A 22,731-nucleotide genomic window follows, 5' to 3' on the forward strand; every position below is an offset into this window, starting at 1 on the left:
TATTGGTAAAATACTTTATTTTCGAAACTGATAGCTACCCAGTGTCAGGATATTTTTGTATAATCAATTTAATCGATCAGAATTTTAATTTTCTTCCATCATTTAATGGAGACGTACTCCAAACTTTGAATTGCTCTTCTCTTGAATTAAAAAAGGGAAAACATTGAGAGCAACGCTGGAAGCACTGAAGCCTCAAATTTCAGTACTATTTTCGCTGGTCTGTACACTACGTTACTTTTACTTTTGATTTAAAACCAAACAGCGGTTCCTTAATAAGCATACATGTGTTAGAATTATTAATCACAACTTTATATTAAATGGATCATCAAGGTGACTAGAAATGAGAAAAATGATCGTCTGCTGTTTTGATGGATCCGTCTATCCGAAAATTTTCTATGTTTGTTCGGAGGCTCATTATTGAACTTCAATGGCCAACAGATTCCAAAAGTGTCGCTGAAAGTATCTATCAAAAAAATTAGCATTCAGATTTTCTGAGTTGTTCAAATTTTCAATAGAAGCTCGCTAAGTAATATCACCCATTGGGCCTCGGAGTAGCTCCATAGATAAAGATTGGTATGTCTTAGTTGTTATCGTGATTTTATTTGTTAAAAATATTAAACTCTTATGATTGAGGCATTTTTATCTCTATTATTTGACAATTTTATACTCTTTTGTTTTTTTCAGAAAAACTTGAATGGTGATTTAAAAGACAGTGAGTATGATTAACATGGATTTTGATCCTGTGACTGCAGTGCCCTCAGACTCAGTTGGCGCTTTCTTCACCAGTTCTGACCACTTTCAGCATTCACTTACAGCTGAGCATGAAGAGAGTACTCCTAGTCAAAACTCCAAAAGTTGTCTGCATCAAGACTCTATCATCAAAAGTAGTTCCTATACAAATGATGGTCACCATGTTCACTTTTCATCCCCTTTGACAAGAATCCACATATTGTCATCACCAGATAGCTCTCAAAGCACCCAGGATGCTTCTGATATATTTGAAGAAGAGTGCTCTTCTGTAAAATGGAATGCAGCAGGCAAGATGCTCCACAAATTAACATCTGTTGATGGAGGAGAAAAGGGAGATATAAATGAACACCTTCGGGAGCAGGTTGTCCCACGTTCAGATGATGAGAAAAATGGGTCTGAACAATGTGGCAGGGACAAGGTGTACATTCATCTGGGTGACACATTTAAAGATATAAGTCTGCAAATGTCTAATGTTGTCTTGGGAAAAGACAACCATGTAGCACATTCAGTAAATGACAGCCTTTCTCCGCCGAGGTTTTCTGATTATTTGTGCACAGAGAAAAACATTTGTCAAAATTTTCCAGAACGTCAAGGCTTAATTGAGGACACTGCTATTAAAGAGAAATCAGGCATCCTAGATGTTGTAGAAGAAGACTATAAAATGGCTGACATACAAAATGAGCACAACAATGAGAATACAGAAGAGCACTTATCAGAAGAAACAATATCAGGTGGTTCATCAAAATCATTGCCAATAATTGTTGGAACACATGCTAATATACTGGTACAACCTTTTGAGAATCCCTTGGACATGGCCAAGCAGTCAGAATTGTCACCAAAGAACAAAAAAGTATCCCACTTGGATTCACAGAAAGGATTGATTTACCAAAGTGAAAGCAAGGAGAGTGTAGAAATGCAGGCCAAGGAAGTCATTTCTGACATTTTGAATTGTATCTGTATAGAAAACAATTGCCAAGGCATAGAGAAGGAAAGCCAAACGGCAGTTGACAGCATCTCAATGTTTAGTAAGCATGTAGTACAACAGGAAAGTAACATGAATTGCTTGAAAAGAAAAGCTGTGACTTTTGACAGAGAAAGTGAAACGCCTGATAGTAAAGTGCCAAAGATGGAAGCAACTGAACTTTTTGTCCACCAATACTTATGTCATAAGTCAGAATCCAAAGGTGACTTTCCCATTGCAGCAGAAGACAGTGAAAGACAAATCCAAGAGAACAAGAGTCCTTTTTGCATTATAGCAGAAAACAATGATAGCAACATCCAAGAAGACCAGAATGATTGTCCCATTATAACAGGAGACAGTGAGAGTCACATCCAAGAAGACAAGAGTTATTTTCCCACTGAAGCAGTAGCCAGTGATAGTCATATCCCAGAGGACAAGAGTCATTTTTCCATTATACATGTAACAGAAAACAGTGATAGCCAAATCCAAGAAGACAAGAGTGATTTTCCCATTATAACAGAAGTCAGTGATAGTCACATTCACAAGAACGAGTGTGATTTTCGCCCTGAAGCATATGACAGACATTGCCACAACCATATAGATGACGGTCATTGCCACATCCAAGCAGATGACAGCCATTGCCACAGCCAAGCAGATGACATTCATAGTCACATCCAAGCGGATGACAGCCATTGTCACAGCCAAGCAGATGACATTCATTGTCTCATCGAAGCAGATAACAGTCATTGCCACATCCAAGCAGATGACAGCCATTGCCATAGCCAAGCAGGTGACAGTCATTGTCACAGTCAAGCAGATAACAGTCATAGCCACAGCCAAGCAGATGACAGTCATTACCACAACCAAGCAGATGACAGTCATTACCACAGTCAAGCAGATGACAGTCATAGCCACAGCCAAGCAGATGACAGCCATTGCAACAACCAAGCAGATGACAGTCATTGCAACAACCAAGCAGATGACGGTCATTGCCACAGCCAAGCAGATGACAGTCATTACCACAGCCAAGCAGATGACAGTGATCAGCTAGTACCATGCACAGGAACATTCAGTGTTTCCTGTAATCTGTTACAGATGCATGACAGTGCCAGTAAAACAGGGTCACCCTATGGGAGCAGTGATGATGGTGAGAAATCTTATTGTTTTATTTGACCTTCCATAAAGTTAAATATATGTAATAATGTGTTTTAGCTTCTACAGAAATTATTGAAGTGAATCATATTTTCATTTAATATCACCATTAGAAGTAAGTTGTGAAACTATTAATTTTTAAAACTGATTTCTAGGTAGTTGTAGCAAACTTTACTCTTGTGACATGGACCTGCTAGATGAGATGGATATCCTTCTGTGTAGCCCAGTGGAGAAGAAAGCACTGTTTGATCAAAGTGTTAGCCCTGTGAACCTTTCCACAGCTACCAGTCCTGTATTACACAGTGACAGCACACCACAAAGTTCATTATCACAAGGTGAGTGGAGTTTTGAAATTTTGGTCCTGTCCATTTCCTTAAGTGAAATATCACTGTAAAATGGGTTAGAAAAAATTTTCACTCTTTTGTGCTATTCTGTTGGTTGCAAATATTACTTAACGCAAGACTTTGTTTTATTATTTCAGGGACAAACTCTCCATCAAAAGATACTGTGTTCAGATGGCAAAAGCAGATTGTTAAAAATGCTGGTATGGTCCAATGTATCTATTTTGTAATCTTTAGTGTTCTGTAGTTAAATTGAAAGGTATGATTAATTTACACAAAGTATCTTAAATGAAAACTAATTTAATCACGTAAACAATTTCAGCACAATATATTGATTTAATGTTGAATCAGAATGAATAAAAAATGTCAAAAGTAAACAGCAGACTTGTTTTGTCCATTCATGCAGGTATCCTGTAAAAATTGTAAACCAATATATTGAACATTTTGTTCTAGTGCCAGAGGACAGCCTCCCCAGTATACTGCCACTCCCTACTTGTAGAAAACCACTGAGGATAGGACTATCCAGGAAGCAGAAAGTACAACCACTACACTTACGATTTCAACCTAAACATTCACAGAACTGAACTGCTTTCTAAATAAATGATTTAATGATGTTTGTTTTTAAATTTATTGTGATAATATTACATGAATATGTATGTATGGGAATCTAGAGTACATACAATTTTCTGAGGAATATATGGTTCAGCCTCATTTGGTTTGTTACAGTGAAAATGTGATGTAACCTTTAACTCATAGATTGTTGTTAATGTTTATTACCATTCGATTTTATTGGAATTTATTATAGAAAATTGTTAATAGTTTATTATTGATATTTTGTGCATTTTTAATTATAAATTTACATGTGAATATTTTGCAAATCATTATTTATACATATGGATATATTTGAATCCTGTATAACCACATTTTGCACAGAGTTAATATATATTAACTGTTTTAAAATTAATGTTGAGTTTTAACTTTTTTTTTTTGCCTTTTTATCATAGCCCATAAAATGAAATTATCTGAGCAATCTGGCTCACTATAAAATGTTTCTGCCTTTACTTTATTCGTTTTAATCTACAAAAAAATCAAAATCCATAAAAAATCTTATTTATTTTTTTTATTGTTCATCCATTTAAAAACTAATTATAACGTTCTAAAAAGACGATATATGTAATGAATTGGTTAGAAAACAAACATTTGATTGTGGTAGAGGTGCCTTGGAGTCTGTCTCAACCACGGCACAATTGCTCACATTTCCTACCTCCATAATCTGAAGACCTGGTCATCGGCTAAACACAGCTGATGCAAATGGCGCAAATGCTGTTATAAATAGCAAAGAAGTTTAAAGATTTTGAGGTAAATCAAGTTTTTGAGTGGATATTTTATGGTTGATCTCGTAGTTGTATTTATTGTCTTTTTATATAGTAAAGAAAAGCGCTTAGATTGGTTTACTTCTCACCAGTAATTAATGTTAGATAATATAAATAATACACGACCTTGTCGCTAAATAAATATTTTTGATAAATACCGTAGATCGAGATATACTTTTTTTTTACTTAATCATTTTAAATGTGAAATCTATTTTCATATTTCTGTAGTCCATGTGAATATAATTCTTTTTAAATGAAAATATGAATCACACGAGCCAGGTCCTTTGTGTAAGGTCAAAGATGTGGACTCTAGATAACACTCATTACGGAGATAAATTTTACATTACAAATTTTCACTAGCATCAAGTCCTGGACATCAAGACAAAACATTTCTGTGAGGAAAAATTACGAAATATCTCCCTGTTCGAATCAGCTGTAGAATTTTACATCTTGGGCTTTCAGATGTCCAAGTCAAGATGTCCTCTGTAATCTGGTTCTGTGTCAGACATGTTTTGTTTGAATAAAGGTACACCTTTGCCATTTGTTATATTTTATTTTGGTTAATCTAGAAGAGACAGGGAGTTGAACAGGTCTAATATTCCTTTAAAGAATTAATTCCCCAATGTTATCATATTTTGTGTAGGTTCAGTATGGATGAGTGGCAGTTAAACATAGGCCTGATGCAGCGTATCAGGTCCAAATATGAGGCAGCTGGCCGCACCCTGGGGACAGAACTGGCAGAAGATGGAGCCAGTGGTGGCCCACAGGACTTAGAAGAACACCACGAGGAGGATGTGATCCCTGATACACCAAGGTATCATAACTAACTGTAGCAGTTTGAATAGATACTCTTATCTTACTTGTTGTACTGTTTTCTTGATAGAATCCCTTAATAAGACTTACCAACTGTGTGATGTTCACAGGTAATATATCTTATATGATAGGTTATTCTGTTTTACGGATAATATCATTTTGGAATGTTCGTACTATATGTAAATGTCATTTGTACCTCACAATGATACTTATGAAATAGTAGTCTGGTGGTCTTCACCGTTTTCTATATACAGAGTCCTGACCAGTAAATTATTGTAAGATACTGTCCACATAAATAGTTTGGAAATCTCTTTATTGATTGCTTTTACTATTTCAGCCCTGTGTTCAATAAAATTAAGCCTCAAAGAGTCTATCTAACAAAACCTATGCAAAATCCAAATGGAAGAGCACACCAGAGCAATATATCAAGAGAACTCCTCTCCCAAAAATACAACAAGGACAACAGAAAGGATGCATTGGCTCGCCTTAAAGCTCAGCGAGATAAAAGGAAGAATCCTCGTGAAAGCAGTTCTGATGAAGAAGAATTGGAGCCCAAAAAGCATCAGTCAAGTTCTGGAAGTGAATCTGAATTGGAAGAGACTCCATTGACAAATGGTACAAATCTAGCCCAAACATTATATACCACTCACCCTGAGCAAGAGCTGGGTAGCCACTCAAGGCTTGCTACAACTGCTGGATCAATGATTAAAGAAGATTCTGCTAGCTGTGATGGAAAAAATACTGCTGTTGGCGTAAAGGGGGCAAGCAATATGGAAAGTATTAATGCAAATATTGCCCATGTCTCGGCATGTGCTGAAGCGCCCTCTATAGACCATGTTCAGCTGAGTGCCAGTGGGTGCTCTGAGGGAGGTGATGTGGGTACTGGGGATACCAAAGATGACGTGTTGGACATGAGGGGGGTGCCAGGCTGTGGTAACCACTCCCCTACCAAACAGCACAGTGATTCTGACAGCATGGAAGACAGCATGTCCCTGACTTCTTTTGCTAATAGAGTGAGGAAGAAGAGCCCTGAACTAAAGAATCCCCCTGACCATGTTGTAGCTGTGAGGGATAGGAATGGAGAAGACGCCAAAAGCTATCAGGGTAATTCAGTCCACAGTGATGATGCTGTTATGTTGTCTACTTACCAATCCCAAGGTGCCCAGGGAAATCATGCTAGTCTTAGCATCTCCTCAGTCACCAACACAGATACCTCAATCTATGCAGACATGACACCAAACCAGCAACATATAGACCCAGGTTGTTCTGACAGGCTCTCTGATGCTAAAACCTTCTCAGAACCAGGTAGTGTACACCATGATACTGTGCTGATATCTCCCACTGAGGGGAGACACAGTAATGTCACCAGATACAGTGCCAAGTGGAATAAATTCATGACTGCTGCCAGGCAAAAGTGCGCAGGAGCAGAAGCTGCTACAAAGAAACACAAAGAAGATGATGATGATGATGATGATTTTAAATTGTCTTCTTCTCAAAAAGCAGCACAGAGATTAAGTGACAGCCAAAGGAATGAAGGTTTTAAGCCAGGCTGTGGACAGAGGAGGCACAGACTGGCATTCCCAGCCACCATGTCAAACAATGCTTCTAGGTATGAAGCAGTGAGCAAAGAGGACACAGATAAAAATCTGAGCAGCACGGGAAGTAGCTCAACTTTGACCAAACAGCTTGGAAGAGAAAACATCAGCACATCTCAAGGTTTAGTCACTCATCAGGTCAGTGGACTGCTGAAATTATCACCCAGCAGCAGATGTGTTCCTAGAAATGGGATAAAAGGGCAGCAAACCACTAATGTAAGAAAAGCTGAAAATGAATTTAAGTCAGCAAGGGAGGAGATGGAAATACGTGACAGGAGCAGAAATAAAGACAGTACACTGAATGCTTCTTCAGCTCATATGAAACCATTAAAGAAACGAAAACTACCATCGAGCACTAGCAGTGCCTCTCTCCCCAGGACAACTAGTGGCACCAGTAGTGACATCTATCAGGGAAATCAAACAACAGGTGCCAGTCACCCCAGCACTGCTGTCCCAGAGCTCCAGAACAGAAATCCACCAGTCACAGCTACCTCAGTCCCTCCCCCTACAGCTAGTACTACCTCTGAGGACCTGGATATTATAGCTCTGGAGACACCCAGTCAGGACACTGCCCCTGGGGAGAGGAGGAGGGGAAAGAGGAGGAGAACGGCTTCTACTGCCAGGAATATCTGGGCTGCATTAACTCCTGTTGCTAGGGGGATGAGCAGTAGACGACATCAGACCACCTCTCCTACTCCGGGTACATAGATTAACCTTTCTAAAAGATGTGTTTATGTCACTATGTGTTTAATTTATAAATTTATGTTAAATCTATATAGAAATACCAGAATGAGGTAGACATCTTAATCTGTTTAGCTTAGGCCTATTATATCTGACAGTCTGTCCCATTTCATACTGTGCAATATTTATTTTAAAAATAAGCTTTCATGGCCTCTAAATAAGATGATAAAACTGTGTCTTTGAGATTAAATATAAAAGAGTATTTGAAGATTTAACTGTAGTATATGACCAGTCATTTAGTCAAGAATAACCATATTATTCAGGTGCTGAGGATGAAGTGATCTTGTTGTCTCCAGACCCAGTGGAGACCATCAGTCTGATAGAGTCAGATGAAGCCTTGGCCAGAAGACTCCAGGTGGTAGCTTTAACCAATCTCAACTAACACAATCACCAATCACATCTAACACAATAGGCACTGTTTCCAGTCAACATGCACTAGCTGTGTTCCAGTGTGTATGATAGGATACAAAAACAAAGAAATAATAATAATAAAATAAAGATCAAAATGCAAGAGAATTTTTGGTTAACAACTTTTTTTTGGTGTTTTTCTTTGAAGTTCATAACATGGTGAGTTTTCAAGCAGCATGCAATTAAATGTTTCCCATATGGTAAATATCACCATAAGCTTCCACAAATTAACTGTTGTATTCTGTTTGTAACAGGAAGAAATGGACATGGAATATGCTGCCTCTCTTGCTGCCAGCTCCCACCAAGCAGACAGTCTGGTCATACCTCCTCCTTTACCCCCCTCACCTCCCCCTCTCCGCGGCACAGGGGTTAACCTGTACAGTCCTGTCAGGATGAGGGGGACCAGGGTGAGAAATGCCAGGGCACCTGTCCCAGTGGCTACTGGAGCCAGAAGTAAGCTACAATTTTACTTCACATTTCATTGCCATTTGTCAAACATTGAGCAATGTCAAACGTTGCTGTTGATTGTGTCCAGGGTTCATTGAGGACTGACCAACTAATAAAGTTTGCAGCTTCTCTAAACTTATTCATTATGAAATTGGTTTCATCATGAAGAAACACTATACTGTGCAGCATATAGGTAACTGGTGCTGGCACACAGGATCAATACTCTTCAATTTCCCTCAATGAATTTTGACAAGTGAATTACATTGCTCATCAAACTGGATTAATTTTCTCTACATCAATTGCAGTGCCTACATAAAAAAATAAGATTACCTTTAGTTAGGCTGTTTTGAAGTGCTACAGTATTTCATATTTCCTGTAAATAGTTTTATCACGATACTTTCTACAGTTTCATTCAGCCTCTCTAATGGCTTGTAGCAGTAATGTATTGACATTGCTTTATTTTTGTTCCCAAATCAATTGATTCTTTTCTGTCATCAAAACAATATATTTATATTTGATAATTGTCATGAGAATCACATTGCAAACATTATTACAAAAGTGTTCAAGTGTTTTAGAGGTATGATTGAGCTGTTTGTGAATGAACATTATCTGATTTCCCCCAGCCCGCTCTGGTCACATTCAGAATGAACTGGATCACCTGAATGAGGAGGATGTGGCGATGCTGATGAGGATTGGAGCAAGTTGGGGCGTGCAAAGGGTAATTATCCTGAACTCTGTGTTAAACATAGATTGGAGCTAGTTGGGGCATACAAAGGGTAATTATCCTGAACTCTGTGTTAAACATAGATTGGAGCTAGTTGGGGCATACAAAGGGTAATTATCCTGAACTCTGTGCTAAACATAGATCGGAGCTAGTTGGGGCATACAAAGGGTAATTATCCTGAACTCTGTGGTATACATAGATCGGAGCTAGTTGGGGCGTACAAAGGGTAATTATCCTGAACTCTGTGGTATACATAGATCGGAGCTAGTTGGGGCGTACAAAGGGTAATTATCCTGAACTCTGTGGTATACATAGATCGGAGCTAGTTGGGGCGTACAAAGGGTAATTATCCTGAACATTGTGGTATACATAGATCGGAGCTAGTTGGGGCGTACAAAGGGTAATTATCCTGAACTCTGTGGTATACATAGATCGGAGCTAGTTGGGGCGTACAAAGGGTAATTATCCTGAACTCTGTGGTATACATAGATCGGAGCTAGTTGGGGCGTACAAAGGGTAATTATCCTGAACTCTGTGGTATACATAGATCAGAGCTAGTTGGGGCGTACAAAGGGTAATTATCCTGAACTCTGTGGTATACATAGATCGGAGCTAGTTGGGGCGTACAAAGGGTAATTATCTTGAACTCTGTGGTGTCCTGTTTGAAATTTTGGTTATCAAATGAAATTTTTCTTTAAAATAAATGTTTTTCTCCTATTCAAGAAACATTGTTCAGCCTGTCCCTGCACTTAAACAATTTTTAATGATAAAATTTATTTCTAAATTATAAATGTCTGGTCAGTCACATACTGTACGGTATAGATGTACATTTCAAAAGGAAATTATGATATATGATCTTGGTTTAGTGGTTTTATTGTTTTGTAAGATCTGAATTGGGAAAGATTGGTAGCTTTGCAGAATATTTAAACATTAAATATGACTGTGGAACATTTTCAAACATATATATTTTTAGCTAACAAACAAGGTTCACATTTTGCCTGTGTTAACATGATAAGTGTGTTTATTGAACATACCCAGTATGCAGGCATTAAGTACCACACAGGGTTAAAGGGTTTTATAAGTTGGTATCTGGAATGGTTGGTGTATTATAGAGGATGAATGTTTTATCAGTCATCACAGTGGTGTATTGAACTCTGTATCAGTGTAAGTATGATGATGTGTATGTATTCCAGGCAGCTCATTTAGAACAGGCAACCCCAGAGCTTGCAGCCCAGAGTCAAAGGTTTGCCTACACAGTGGATGAAGTGCAAGGTTAGCCTCCCTCTCTCCATCCCTCCTTCCATTTCTCTCTCTCTCTCTCTCTCTCTCTCTCTCTCTCTCTCTCTCTCTCTCTCTCTCTCTCTCTCTCTCTCTCTCTCTCTCTCTCTCTCTCTCTTCTATAACAGTTTACATTATTTTTCGTACAAAAGAATCACTTGAGCAACTGTCTGAATAACCTTTTTATCATTTTTGTATGTTTAGGTATGCTTGATCAAGAAGTCATGCAGTACTTGGCAGCCAGACGAAATCACCGAGTGAATGCTGTAAGCTAGCCACTGTAGCTCATAGTTGCTAGTAACTTTCCTGTCAATTGTAGTTTTTATGGATTTATATTGCTCTCAAAAACAGAAAGAGATAAGTTGTGTATTATTGATTTAGAATGTCAGCTTGGATTTTTATTCAAATATTTCTGGTACTCTGATAGACCGTTATCTGTTAAATCTATGGTGAAAACTCCAAGCTGTGAAAAAAAGTGATGCATCAGAGAAAAAAAAAGATCCCATTAAAACTTCTTGAAAACATTTCCCATAGTGTCTATTTCAATTTGGTTATGCTTCATTCAAAATTTCGGTTTGTCTGTGGTTACTTCTGGGAATTGTTAACTGAAATGAAGTCATACAAAGACAATTGAATTACACAAGCTCATTTTATCATTAAGAAGTATCTTATGTTTGATTTTAGCCAGATATTTTGATTCTGTACTTGATAAGAATAATTGTATGAGCACTTACGTTTAGTCAACTCCAATTTATTTTTCTATTCTTTAGAATGTATATTAGAAACAGAAAATGCTGCCTGTTGAAAAATGACATTTTTTGAGTGGCACTAATCGTGTTATTTCAACTGTTGTAGGTATCAGTGGGGCGAAGGGGGAGGGGCCGTCAGCGCGCTGGACGCACATGGTTATCAGCCTACGGACCAAATGATGGCAATGACTACGAGGTAGGACGGAGTCAATCTTTTCCTGTGCCTGTAAATTCTGAAACCAGCAAGTTTACTGCTCTGAGCTCTTCAGCCACATTGATTTTTTCCCTGCTTCTGTAAATGTCAATGCAGATCGTTTAACTTTGAAAGAAATGAGTTTGATCTTTTCTAGAATAAGTCATCTTCCAGCCAATATAGAATGTGAAATAGATAGTGAATGAGAAACAAACATATTGGTTAAAAGCTTTCCTTACGCTGGAAAAAGGCTCTCTTTAAGTGTCAGTATGGCTGAAGAGATTTGAGTAGTTTACAAGTACAGGTTTGTGACCAGACATGTTAAAACACTGCGTATTTGATAACAGGGCACACACTTGACCCATTGTTAAACATTAAAGATAAAGATGCAAAAATCCTCGCAGTGTGACAGTCCCTGTGAAAGAAGTAGCAGAAGAAGGGGGTGATATTGAACCACCAATGTTTACAGGGAAAATCCTCCCATAGGGGTCTTGGGGGTGGTTTTGAGTTAAATGGGACCTTTTCCATGTCTTGCATCTTCTGGATACCAGGGGTCACCTAAGCTGTATTTCTATTTCATATACAAATGGCATTCGTTTTGTATTTCAATCAAAACAAGTTGTAGCAGGCTAGATGATTAATCAGTTGTGATGGAAATATTTGTTTGTTTTACAACCTAATTGATAGGGCCTGGATAGGACAGATATTCTGCCAGTTGATTATTGCTTATTATTGCGAACAGACCATGTTAATTTAGTGGCCTACATTTTAAGCCATTATTGAAGCAGGTCAACTAGAATACTGGAAGTAAATGGCAAGTCACTGATCTATGATCAAGTCAACTTTCATCAGTTTGATTTGATTGATGTACAACATTGTCATCTGCTCTTCATATACAATCACTGCAGTTAAACTCATATTTGTGTATAAAAGTGCATTATCAAAGGGTGTTTATCAGTTTATATTTGCCCTACATTTTTATTTGTTTGAGCTTGATCTCTTTTAAGCAGTGAACAGTGTTTGAGCTTGATTTCTTTTGGGCAGTGAACAGAACAGCGCTTTTAAAATCTATTTCCTGATCAGTAGTACTAGTAAATGAAGGCTGAAGTTATTGTCCAGCAAGTAGAAGAAAGCTGTTTAGGATGAATGCCAGGGGGAAATTTCACTCAGTTTGTTCCTGTGGTTTGGTATTACTCTAGTTCGTCCCATGTAGTACATAAAGCCCCTGGGGTTCTTTTTACTTCAGGAAGGCAGGTATGATTGATGTCAATGGAAATGGCTGTCAGGCAAATCTAATTGTCATTTGATAGATACTTTTTCACTTTTCTGCAGAAGGTATTGTTTTCTCTATACAAATATCTTGGCAGATTATTGGACAGGAAATATAGCTGCAAAAATTGGTTCACCTAGAGGGCCGCCACACGCTATCAGCTGAACAGATGATTAGAAAAGATCATGCTTAGAGAACCAGCCCTGAATACTCAGATCAGCTGAAAACCAATTTAATTTCCGTTAAGTGAATATTGAATATGACTGTTGAAGGGTGTTTTTCATAACCCTCTGAACAGCTTTAATTAGTAATAAAGTTATTGAGAGCAGCCCATTGTCCTCCCTATATACTCTAAGAACAGCTAAATCACTCGTCAATGTTTTCACAAATATTCGATCACAAAACTTGATTTTTCGTGTCTTTCATATTTGCGCTGTGCTGCAAGCATCAGATAGGTCCTTTTTATTTTTTGACATGTCTCACGCCTGTTTGGCTGGTGAGTAAATCAATCAATTAAACAAACACGAAAGTTACTTTTTCCTCAGAAGTATAATGTTGTTGTAATCAAATTACTGCCTAGAGTAAAAAGCTCTGATGTGGCATGAAACAAGCAATAACATGTCTTTTAATTTCACAACCATTTCATGATTAATTATCATTGTATAGCAAGAGCTAATGTCCTGAGATTTATTTGCAGAGAATCAGAAAAAAAAGTCATTATAATTGATATGCTTAGATTAATGTGATTTATGTTGCCTTGAAATGAAGACAGGAGAATTGTGTGGCCTTTGAACCCTCAGTCTTATCACTGAAGTCAAGTCTCCTCATTGTACTAAACTTTTTGTTTATTTATTATCATTATTATTTATTGTGTTGTTTTATTTTCCTTACTTGATTCATTAAATTGCCTTCAGTGATGCATGCAGATAACCAAATTGCTGCATCTCTTCATTTATTCAGCATTAAATTGATTTTTGGTTCGTGTGGTGCAGTTTTGTCATAAATGCTTACATGTTTGTACTATGTATGTTGTCTTATTGTGGTTTAAATGCAGGATAGATAGGATCAGGAACTTGATAAATTACAACAATATAGCTGTGCACAGAACACCATGAAATATGTTTATGTAATTATGTTGTGTTGCTTAATTGCCAAGCATTTCTCACTGTGAAGCAGAAGGAATTATTATTTCAACTGGCTTATGACAGAACTGGGAAATGAATTACTAGTAATTTGATTTCACTGCCATGAGACCACCCACAGTTTGATCACCATCTTAAATTTTAAGATGCCTGTATTTGTTGGAACATTTTAATCCTTAAAGGGATAATAACTCTTCGTTTTGGCCAAAAAAATGAATTTTCCTGGAGTAAATAACAATATTCCCATACTTACCAATGGTTGATGAATCCATTTTTACATTCAAAGTTAGTCCCTGTTTTTTTTTCTAAAAAGTTTGTTTTTTTTGGGGTTTTTTTTGTTATAATCTCTTAAGAGATTATAACAGAGTATAGCCATCAATGGAGGTCACGTGGTTTAAAGACAATCTCAGATATCAGAATAATAGCTATAACTGTCGTTTTTGTGGTAAAACAGAATATATTATATTTCTACGAGTTGTTCACAATGTTTTTATTGTGAAATATAGATCTCATACGAAGAGTTATTATCCCTTTAAACAAAGTAATGAGTGCATTTTAACAGCCATGACATCTGTAAAATAATATTAAACTGATTTCCTTAAGCTTTGAGAATAAACTATGGAGGAAGGGTGGAGGGTTTTAGGTAGGGTGACATAGATTGTATTTGGTATACTGTAGCTATACAGTGTCTATTTGTAAACTGTTGTCATGGTAAGTTGTCTAGGGGCAATGGTAGCACCCTGTGAAAACATCTTCTTATCCAAACTTACACTTGTATTATCAGCATGTGTGGTTACTTCATGTGTGGGGTATTATTAAGAAATCATGGATGCAGTGCTGTTACTTTATTGAAAATTATTATCCCAACCACTCTTACACCACAATCTTTCAATTCAAAACTTACCACAGGAGTGGCAGTGGCACCTGGGGGCCATGAGATGTGATAGTTATCTTGGCTAGATTATTGTGAGTTTTCTTTTTCAGAATAAAGGTGAGAAAAAGATAATTCTGATGACACAAAAGCACCAGTGTAACCCAGGCATAAAGCTAGGACTAGTATATGTCATATGTGATTGATGGGAGCCCACATTTCCTAGATAAAAAATGATTAGTTTTTATGCACTCTACTCCTATTTTTTGACTTTTTTTTAATATGGTCTGGCCAATATTGTAAAGTTTATTATGTAGATTTTTATACATGAAGACTGATAACCTGGGTAGTAAATAATACTGTTTGTCTCACATGAAATATGCTTATTAAATAATAAAATGGAGTATAGACTACAGATTTAGAGTTGTACAGAGGTAGACAATATAATAATTCTCAAGCCATTAGTGGTATGTCAACTACTATAATAACATGTCTGTGTTGGTGTACTCAGATAACTTTACAATGTGAAGGACTCAGAAAAAAATATAAATCAAGATTCACAGGTTACAAACTTGGCGTGCATTTTAATCCTGGTGTCATTTGATCTTAACACATTTTGCGTCAAAACTAAGTATTATTATTGTTATGTAACAAGTCATGTGATGTGAGTGTGGGGCAGATTATGTGGATGCAGCATTGCATAAGAACCATATACTGCTTAATGGGCAAAAGAAACATTTTCAATCAACCATGTTCCAACATCATAATATTTACTCTAAAACATAGTGATTATAATTATAACAGAGCATAAATTGGGGATAACTAAGATTTGGTCCAAAATACCATCATCCAGTTTTGTCCACGAGAAACAAGTGACCATTACCATACTCCTCATACAATATTTATATAAACACCTGTGGCCTCATGTTACCAATGCTTTATCCAGCTTGGACCTGCGTGATTTAAGGAATAGTTGGTGTATTTGCAATCAACTTTGAAAAAAATTGGAAATTGAAATTTTGAAATTTAACACAAAATCTTAATTATAAATTTTTTCTTTGGCTTTAATTTGTTTTGTATATGTCACTATTTTTTTTAAAGGGAGAATTAACAATAGTTTTTGATTTATGGAAAGGGGAGAGGGAATATTTCTATGTTTGGGTGAAGAAAACCTGGCACACAGTGAGGAGGAATACCCTTGTAAGTGATATTTCTTAAATCAGTAGCAGTTCAAATTGTTTTTAAACACTTTCATTTTAGAAACAAACTATTTACTTTGCTACAATTGAACTGATATTTATTTATTTATTTATTTATTTATTTATTTATTTATTATTTTGTTTTGCAGGTAAGCACCCTTTCAGTTCTAGATAGAAATGATGATGACATTTTCTCTGAACATGTGGCATGACATAAGTTATGTTAACCTGTTGATCTCAGGTGTATTCTTATTATTATTTCATGACAGCTTCATGCAGTATTTAGAAGAACACATGTTTAACTTGACTCATTTATTGTCTTGATGCCTAAGTTGAATTATACATCATTTCAACAAATATTTCCGTTGCACAGCATTTATACAAATTGAAATTTAGATAGGTATTTATTGGGTGGAGTAAAAAAAATACACCAAAATTGAGGTTTTGATTCTTCAGAAGACACTATAACTCAAAGAAAAATTTTCTGAACACTTCTAAAAGGTATTTCCTCATTACTGCAGAGAACTATTTCCAGTCATTAGTTATTGGAATGTTTCTATGATGTTCAATAAATCTTTGTCCAAAAATATACTACTAGACTAGCGGGAATACATTTCTTTTTTGTCGTATGACCTCTGCCACACTGTGTGTGTGTGTGTGTGTGTGTGTGTGCCACTTATTTCATTTGTGTATCTGTGTGCTTCTGTGTGTGTGCTGTTATGTGCGTGTGTGTGCCCACATCTGAAAGATGGGCCTTTTCTATGTGATTAGCATCCATGTCTTAGCCCATGGGATTATCATCCTTGGAATGTTAACTCATCCATCTCTTTAATTCAAACACCTCTGGTGTCTGCAATATATGGCCTATCTTACTTGTTATGACTAGAAGATGTTCTTTTTATCCTACGGATACAGACTGACATGAGCTGGAAGAAGGCTTAATCTCAGCTGCCCATTTTTCAACCATCGTTTTTGTATAAAATGCAAAAGATTGTTTTGAAAGCCATCAAGGCAGAGTTTTTATGCACCAGAGAAAATAACAAGAAGATACACTGAATGAAATTTCAATGAATCATTGTGAACAGTATTTGAGGAATTTTGACTTGGGCTGTGGTGCACTTTTTTTTTAATAAAGCATTCTGCTGCAGTATGTGGTATACATGCAGTATCAGAGTGAATATTTACAAACATTCTTCATTATTCCTCTATGTTTATGCACTACAAAACCACTATTTGTCTGCATTCATTTATTCAATTATTCACTTCATACATCTCAGTCCTTGTCATAATAATCATAATTAGTGATCTGCTTTGCAGACATGATTATAATTCTACCAGGGAATACTAGCATCTTAGTACTGGCATTAGTGCAAGAAATCCTGGCAGTTCATGTAGTATTGAGTCTTATCTCAGAATGGAGAGCAAAGAGATTTCATAAACCTGTCAATACTATTCACTAGAGCACATTGTAACCATCCCGTGAGAGATTTTGCCTTATATTCTGAAAACTTAAACAGAGAATCAAGTTATTTATAAATTTGGCAAAAGTGTGTATTTTCTGTCTATAATTACCAGTTATTTAAGGAGCTGAAGGGCTATGTGGGATGAGTTAGTTGCCTGACATCAGCTCAAAGTTTCCATTCTACATGTTGTGTGTGATGTGCTTTGCTAAAGTTAATGATTAGTCAGCTTGAAAATAATGATGACTGACACTCCATTCTACTCCAGTGGCTCTCTCATATTACAGGAATTACTGGATTTGGCTGAGAGACTGGGAGATGTGAAGAAGCGAGGGCTGTCAACTGAAGAAATATCCTGCCTACCAACAAAATCTTATTCTAAAACAGACGAGGTGGAGCAGAGAGAATGCCACATATGCATGTGTGACTATACTGACGGGGAGAACCTGAGAATTCTGACCTGTTTCCACGAATTCCACGCACCCTGTATTGACAGGTGGATCAAGGTGAGCTGTTGTCCTGGTTAACTCGATCATGGTGACATGCTGGTTGACTGTGCCAGAAATAAGATGCAAATTTTGATAACTAGATTTTTAAATATCATAGGGTTCGTGGTTGCATGTTGCGACTGTTAGTGCTAAATACTCTGTGGAAATGTGGTTTGTAGCGTGACTTTCCAGGTAAGATATGTGAATATCAGTTTACTCAGTAATCAGGTGTGTTGAAATGTCCTGTGATGTTAAGTACAAAGTAATGTTGTGTAATGTTAACTGTGTGTTCATGCTTAATTGGGTGTACACGCCATTGGTATTAGTCTGCTGGATTAACAGGCGTGTCACCAGCACAGGTGGTATGATACTCCATTGATGAAGTGTGCCGCTGATATCAGTTCTGTCTTAACTTTCTCCACAGTACACATCTTCAGCTGACACTGAGGAGATTCTCACAAGTGACTTTTTAGCATAATGGGTTAACATCAGACCCTTGATATTTCCATTTAGTCTCCTTTGCCAATCATAAAATAAAGCTGTACTTTTGCATTATGCATATTTATTTGGTTGTCTCCTACAGTTATCAGTTTTTGAATAATTTCTATGATGCATTATACATTAATTTGTACTTATTCAAATGGATATGCTTTGCTCAATTTGGTGACATTTAAAAAAGGTGTTTAGTTAACTTTTGAATTATAAAGATATTGAGGATATAAATAGCATATAGGCAATGTGCAGATTTCAATCTGCTACTGTGTCACATCATAAAATAAAAAAATTTAATCTTAGTATATTTGCAAGATATATATATATATATATATATATATATATATATATATATATATATATATATATATATATATATATATATAATTTTTTTTTTTTCCCCTCTCTGACTCTCCCTCCATTCCTAGAGCCTGTACCCTTGGGTATATCCAAATACCACTTAATTCTTAACTTAGCACTTTTGCCTTTTCTGAAAGTTCAGTTAATTGAATAAGGTCTGTGGTCTGTATTTCCATAGCTCCTTGAAATCCCAGACATAATCTAGCTAGCAAATTGATATTGGGATGCTGCTTTCTCATTTATGAAATGGAGTTCAAATTGAAATGATTTCTGCAGATATTGTGAACAATTGAATTGTCTGCTGCACATAGACAGCACTGTTGAACTGGTATTTACACACAATGCAACAGGAAATATTTGTAAACTTCTTTTTTATGGATTGTAAATAATGTATAAATGAACCGATTTACTCTTTGACGTGAGTTCAGGATGTTCACTACACGCCAACGGCTCAGGTAAAAGAGACTTTCTTTATATGTATATTTTTTATATAGTTATACATTATACAGTATAAAGTCCTCTTAGAAACAGATATAACAGATGCTGAAGAAATGTAAAACAAGCATGCCCAGACCTTTATTCAGATATTTATGTAGTTTCTTCAAAAAGTGTGGTTTCAATTTTAGTGGTATTTTTTGAGTCTTTTCAAGGAATAATTTGGTCTGAGTGGACTGCTGCAGGAGCTTGTATTGGATGCAGTATACCCACATTTAAAACAGATGTCATGAATGTACTGCTATTCTTTGAAATTTTTTATTGTGCGGCAGAGGTCAGCTGGGTCTCAAAGATGAACCGATACCCTTGAACTCACTTCATTTAGATTCATGGTTCTTGTAATGAGTTCCTGAGGGTTCATTTGGACTTATTCCCTTATTTGATAGAGCTCAAGTGTTGAACACAGGGAAGCACTAAAGTACTAGCACACTGCTTTGAAAATTGATTTATTGCCAATTTAATACATTTCCCTAATCATTTTGAAGGGTAACCTTCATGTTTGACTGAGCCCAGAGAACATGGATGATTTAGATTTAGATTGGGGAAAAACTAATATCATGATAGTTTCACCTTTTGTCCTTAGTTATATCACCACATATCTTTGTATAAAGAGGATACACCATGAGCTTTGAAATGAATTGAGTAGAGATCGTAGAAAATATGAATGTCTCTTAGTGCTCATTCCCAATAAAACTATCATTCTACATGGATCAATCCAACTCTGCAGGGACTCTTGCTGAATGCAGTCAAATTAACAGATTAACATGCCTCCTCCTAGTGTTGAGTAGAGTACAGAAAAAGCTGCTGATTATATCTTAGTTCAGAAAGAGTCCCTCGGACTTGGATTGATCTACGTGGAATGATAGCTTCTTGGGAATGAGCCTTTGAGACTTTCAACCTTATCTCACATATAGACGTACAGTGCGACATACAGCTCGTAGCTTGTAATAAACTTGTGAAGTGTTGCAGGTCTCATCCCCTCTGTCCTTAGTGATAGCACTGGGGAGATGAAGACCATTCTCTGCCTACTGAAACTTGCAGGAGATCACACATTACCAGCCAGTGGAGGAGCTGATATAAGATACAGGAAGATGAAACATGATGTACTTATCATTTAAAAAACTTATCTGTCCTATAAAGGAGGTTTGATACATGGTTACTACTCAGCTGCTTGGGTGGGTGGTGATGTTTACAGGGTTTCTATTTGTGTTAATAGAGGATGTGGACCATAATATAATGTCAGTGTAAACAGAAGTGACTGTGCTTTATAGGATTTTAGTATCTTCAGGTTACATATATAATAACATTAGCTAAAATCAGCTTAAAATTGCCTTTATTCAGTTTGGATTGCTATAATATTATCATAGTATATTCATGGACTTTTTTTAGCTTCAGATAAACTATGGTGATTTTGCTGATGACGTCAAAGCAGCGGTTTGGTGGTGAAAATGTTATTTTCAGTTTATTAATTTTCTGGGCTCATATCAGGGAAATTATAATGGCTAATAAGAGCTGTTCGTGAGCACTACAGAGGGGTGCAACCAACTTTCCCACAATCACTTTGTTTAGATTTTATCACTAATGATGTGAAATTATGCTAATTTTCACTGGACCTTTATAAACGAGACCATCTAACATTGATTTTAAAGATCTTATCAACAATCTATAGCACCCTACTTTTTCAACAACCACACCCAGTTTTGCTGATTTATCTGCAACGGTTACAGAGGCATCCCCCAAAACTGATTGCTTTCAATACCCAATTAAGATTGATTGTTTCCAGGCAGGCTCACAGGTAAAAATGGCACCCGAAAACAATACTAAATCTGCCTGTCATTGATATTTTGATCAGCAGTCCCTTAGTATATGGTGGTGATAGGTAACCCAATAACATAGCTTAAGTAAAGAGAACTCTTGGATTTTGTGTATTATTCTGCACTTCAAAGCAAACTACCCTATATTTCAGGGTTCATTTCCTTAAACAGATAGTTTGTTTCAGTCCATCAGTTCAGTCAATGTATTATTCATCTTATGATTTAATACACATTTTTACACTTATGATATTGCTTTCAGCTGAAGCCTGTAAAAAACAGCTCTTCTGCAGGATATAAAGGTATTCGTTTGCTCCTTGTATTCAGGCTGTAAAAGCTAAGAGTTAGGTAGTTTGTCCCTACAGCCTGACCAGATGTAGTCACCTGTTGACATCATCATTTCCCCCCAGGAGTCACATGGGTCATAGTGTAGCCTGGGAAAAGGTACGTAGAGACCAAATTGTTGAGAAGATCCAATCTGTTCTTCATTGGTCTTTTATTGTCCACACATTTTGTGGTGCATTCTTAATATCAGTAGGTCTTTGATCATTACTATATGAATGGCCAAGTCATGAACCAAGAATATTTTGGACCATGTGGTTTTCTAAATTGTTATCCATTGGGAACATATAAACTTGCATATTTCATTTTTTTTTTTTTTTTTATGTAAAGTGATAACAAGATGTTAATGAAGTAATGACATTTAAACATTAATCTCTGACTGTTTATTTACATGACAAAAAATTAGTAATAAAGATTATTCTCTGCAGCATGTAGTCCGTTATTTTGCAGTCTTTTGGGCAATAAATTAGGCCACCAGTTTGACTGAAAATAAAGATTTAAACAAGTTAGGAGGAATTCATGCAAAGAAAATTGTTTAAACTAATGCCAAGCAAATGATTTTTTTGTCTTAAAAGATTAATGTGCTAATGATAATTATAATAATGATAATCCCACTAAGTTATCAAGAGTCATGACTATAATAGTTGATATTTTGTAGTGCAACAGATCTTTTGACAGTTTTTATTTTGATCTATGTATGTGTTGGGGGGGGAGGGATTCAAACTGAAAGACACAAGGATTCTCCATAAGCAGTACATCAACTTAAGATATCTCACAAAATTCAAGTGAAAATGTATATTTTCAGAAGAAGATTAAAATTGCATTGTGAAATCTGGTTTATAAGAGCTCTGTGCCAATCTCCAGACAGAACCAGATGATGAGGATGTTCTAATAGTGTTATGTAATTGACCAGTTGACACAAGCTGAGCACCTACATTCGTATTACCTCACCTTGGTTAAATGGTCCTCTGTTGTGGAAACTTTTATGGCACACTATGTGTGGAATTGGTATCCAGGGTATTTCAGTCCAACGCCACACGTATTATGCCCTAGCTATCAGCCCACTTGGAAGTGATATGACATAAACACTGGAACAGTCAGTTACAAAATACTTGTCATAGCTTACGCATTCAGCTGAAGTTTTTTTTCTATAATTTTACAAGAAATTGTGGTGAAGGAATATGAAGTAGATTTTATTACTTGGAATGGTGACTTCTTGGTCATTAAAGGGATAACTCATTTTGGTGGGAAAAGTTGCATAGACCAGACTTTCCTG

At 36.4% G+C, this 22,731-nt stretch overlaps 2 protein-coding genes across 3 annotated transcripts in view; both read left to right on the forward strand.

The window, feature by feature from the left end:
* Positions 1 to 98: 98 nt before the first annotated feature.
* Positions 99 to 4,184, forward strand: LOC106173851 (uncharacterized). The gene is made up of 5 exons (XM_013555141.3): positions 99 to 217; positions 685 to 2,858; positions 3,019 to 3,198; positions 3,345 to 3,407; positions 3,658 to 4,184. The coding sequence occupies exons 2-5, from the start codon at positions 719 to 721 to the stop codon at positions 3,786 to 3,788; spliced, it is 2,514 nt and encodes an 837-aa protein (XP_013410595.2). The 5' UTR covers positions 99 to 217; positions 685 to 718; the 3' UTR covers positions 3,789 to 4,184.
* A 223-nt stretch (positions 4,185 to 4,407) lies between these two features.
* LOC106173880 (uncharacterized) overlaps positions 4,408 to 22,731 on the forward strand; it is a 30,369-nt gene continuing 12,045 nt past the window's right edge. For both annotated transcript variants that reach the window (XR_015332206.1, XM_013555180.2), the window contains exons 1-10: positions 4,408 to 4,563; positions 5,221 to 5,391; positions 5,728 to 7,685; positions 7,990 to 8,081; positions 8,389 to 8,587; positions 9,205 to 9,299; positions 10,499 to 10,577; positions 10,788 to 10,849; positions 11,439 to 11,528; positions 17,755 to 17,973. Coding sequence is in view for 1 of the 2 variants with exons in the window: in XM_013555180.2 (XP_013410634.2) it covers positions 5,228 to 5,391; positions 5,728 to 7,685; positions 7,990 to 8,081; positions 8,389 to 8,587; positions 9,205 to 9,299; positions 10,499 to 10,577; positions 10,788 to 10,849; positions 11,439 to 11,528; positions 17,755 to 17,973 (2,958 nt within the window). In the remaining variant the exon portion in view is untranslated. The remainder of the gene's footprint in view (positions 4,564 to 5,220; positions 5,392 to 5,727; positions 7,686 to 7,989; positions 8,082 to 8,388; positions 8,588 to 9,204; positions 9,300 to 10,498; positions 10,578 to 10,787; positions 10,850 to 11,438; positions 11,529 to 17,754; positions 17,974 to 22,731) is intronic.

This window comes from Lingula anatina, chromosome 1, assembly GCF_051362555.1.
Source record: "Lingula anatina isolate TDL-2025a chromosome 1, LinAna3.0, whole genome shotgun sequence".
Taxonomy (NCBI): Eukaryota; Metazoa; Brachiopoda; class Lingulata; order Lingulida; family Lingulidae; genus Lingula; species Lingula anatina.

Excerpts from the sequence above, each read along its gene's own strand:
- LOC106173851 (XM_013555141.3), top strand. The coding sequence starts at position 719 with ATGATTAACATGGATTTTGATCCTGTGACTGCAGTGCCCTCAGACTCA. Across the intron at positions 3,199-3,344 it reads ACAAAGTTCATTATCACAAG|GGACAAACTCTCCATCAAAA; the intron begins GTGAGTGGAGTT and ends TTATTATTTCAG. Across the intron at positions 3,408-3,657 it reads GCAGATTGTTAAAAATGCTG|TGCCAGAGGACAGCCTCCCC; the intron begins GTATGGTCCAAT and ends ATTTTGTTCTAG.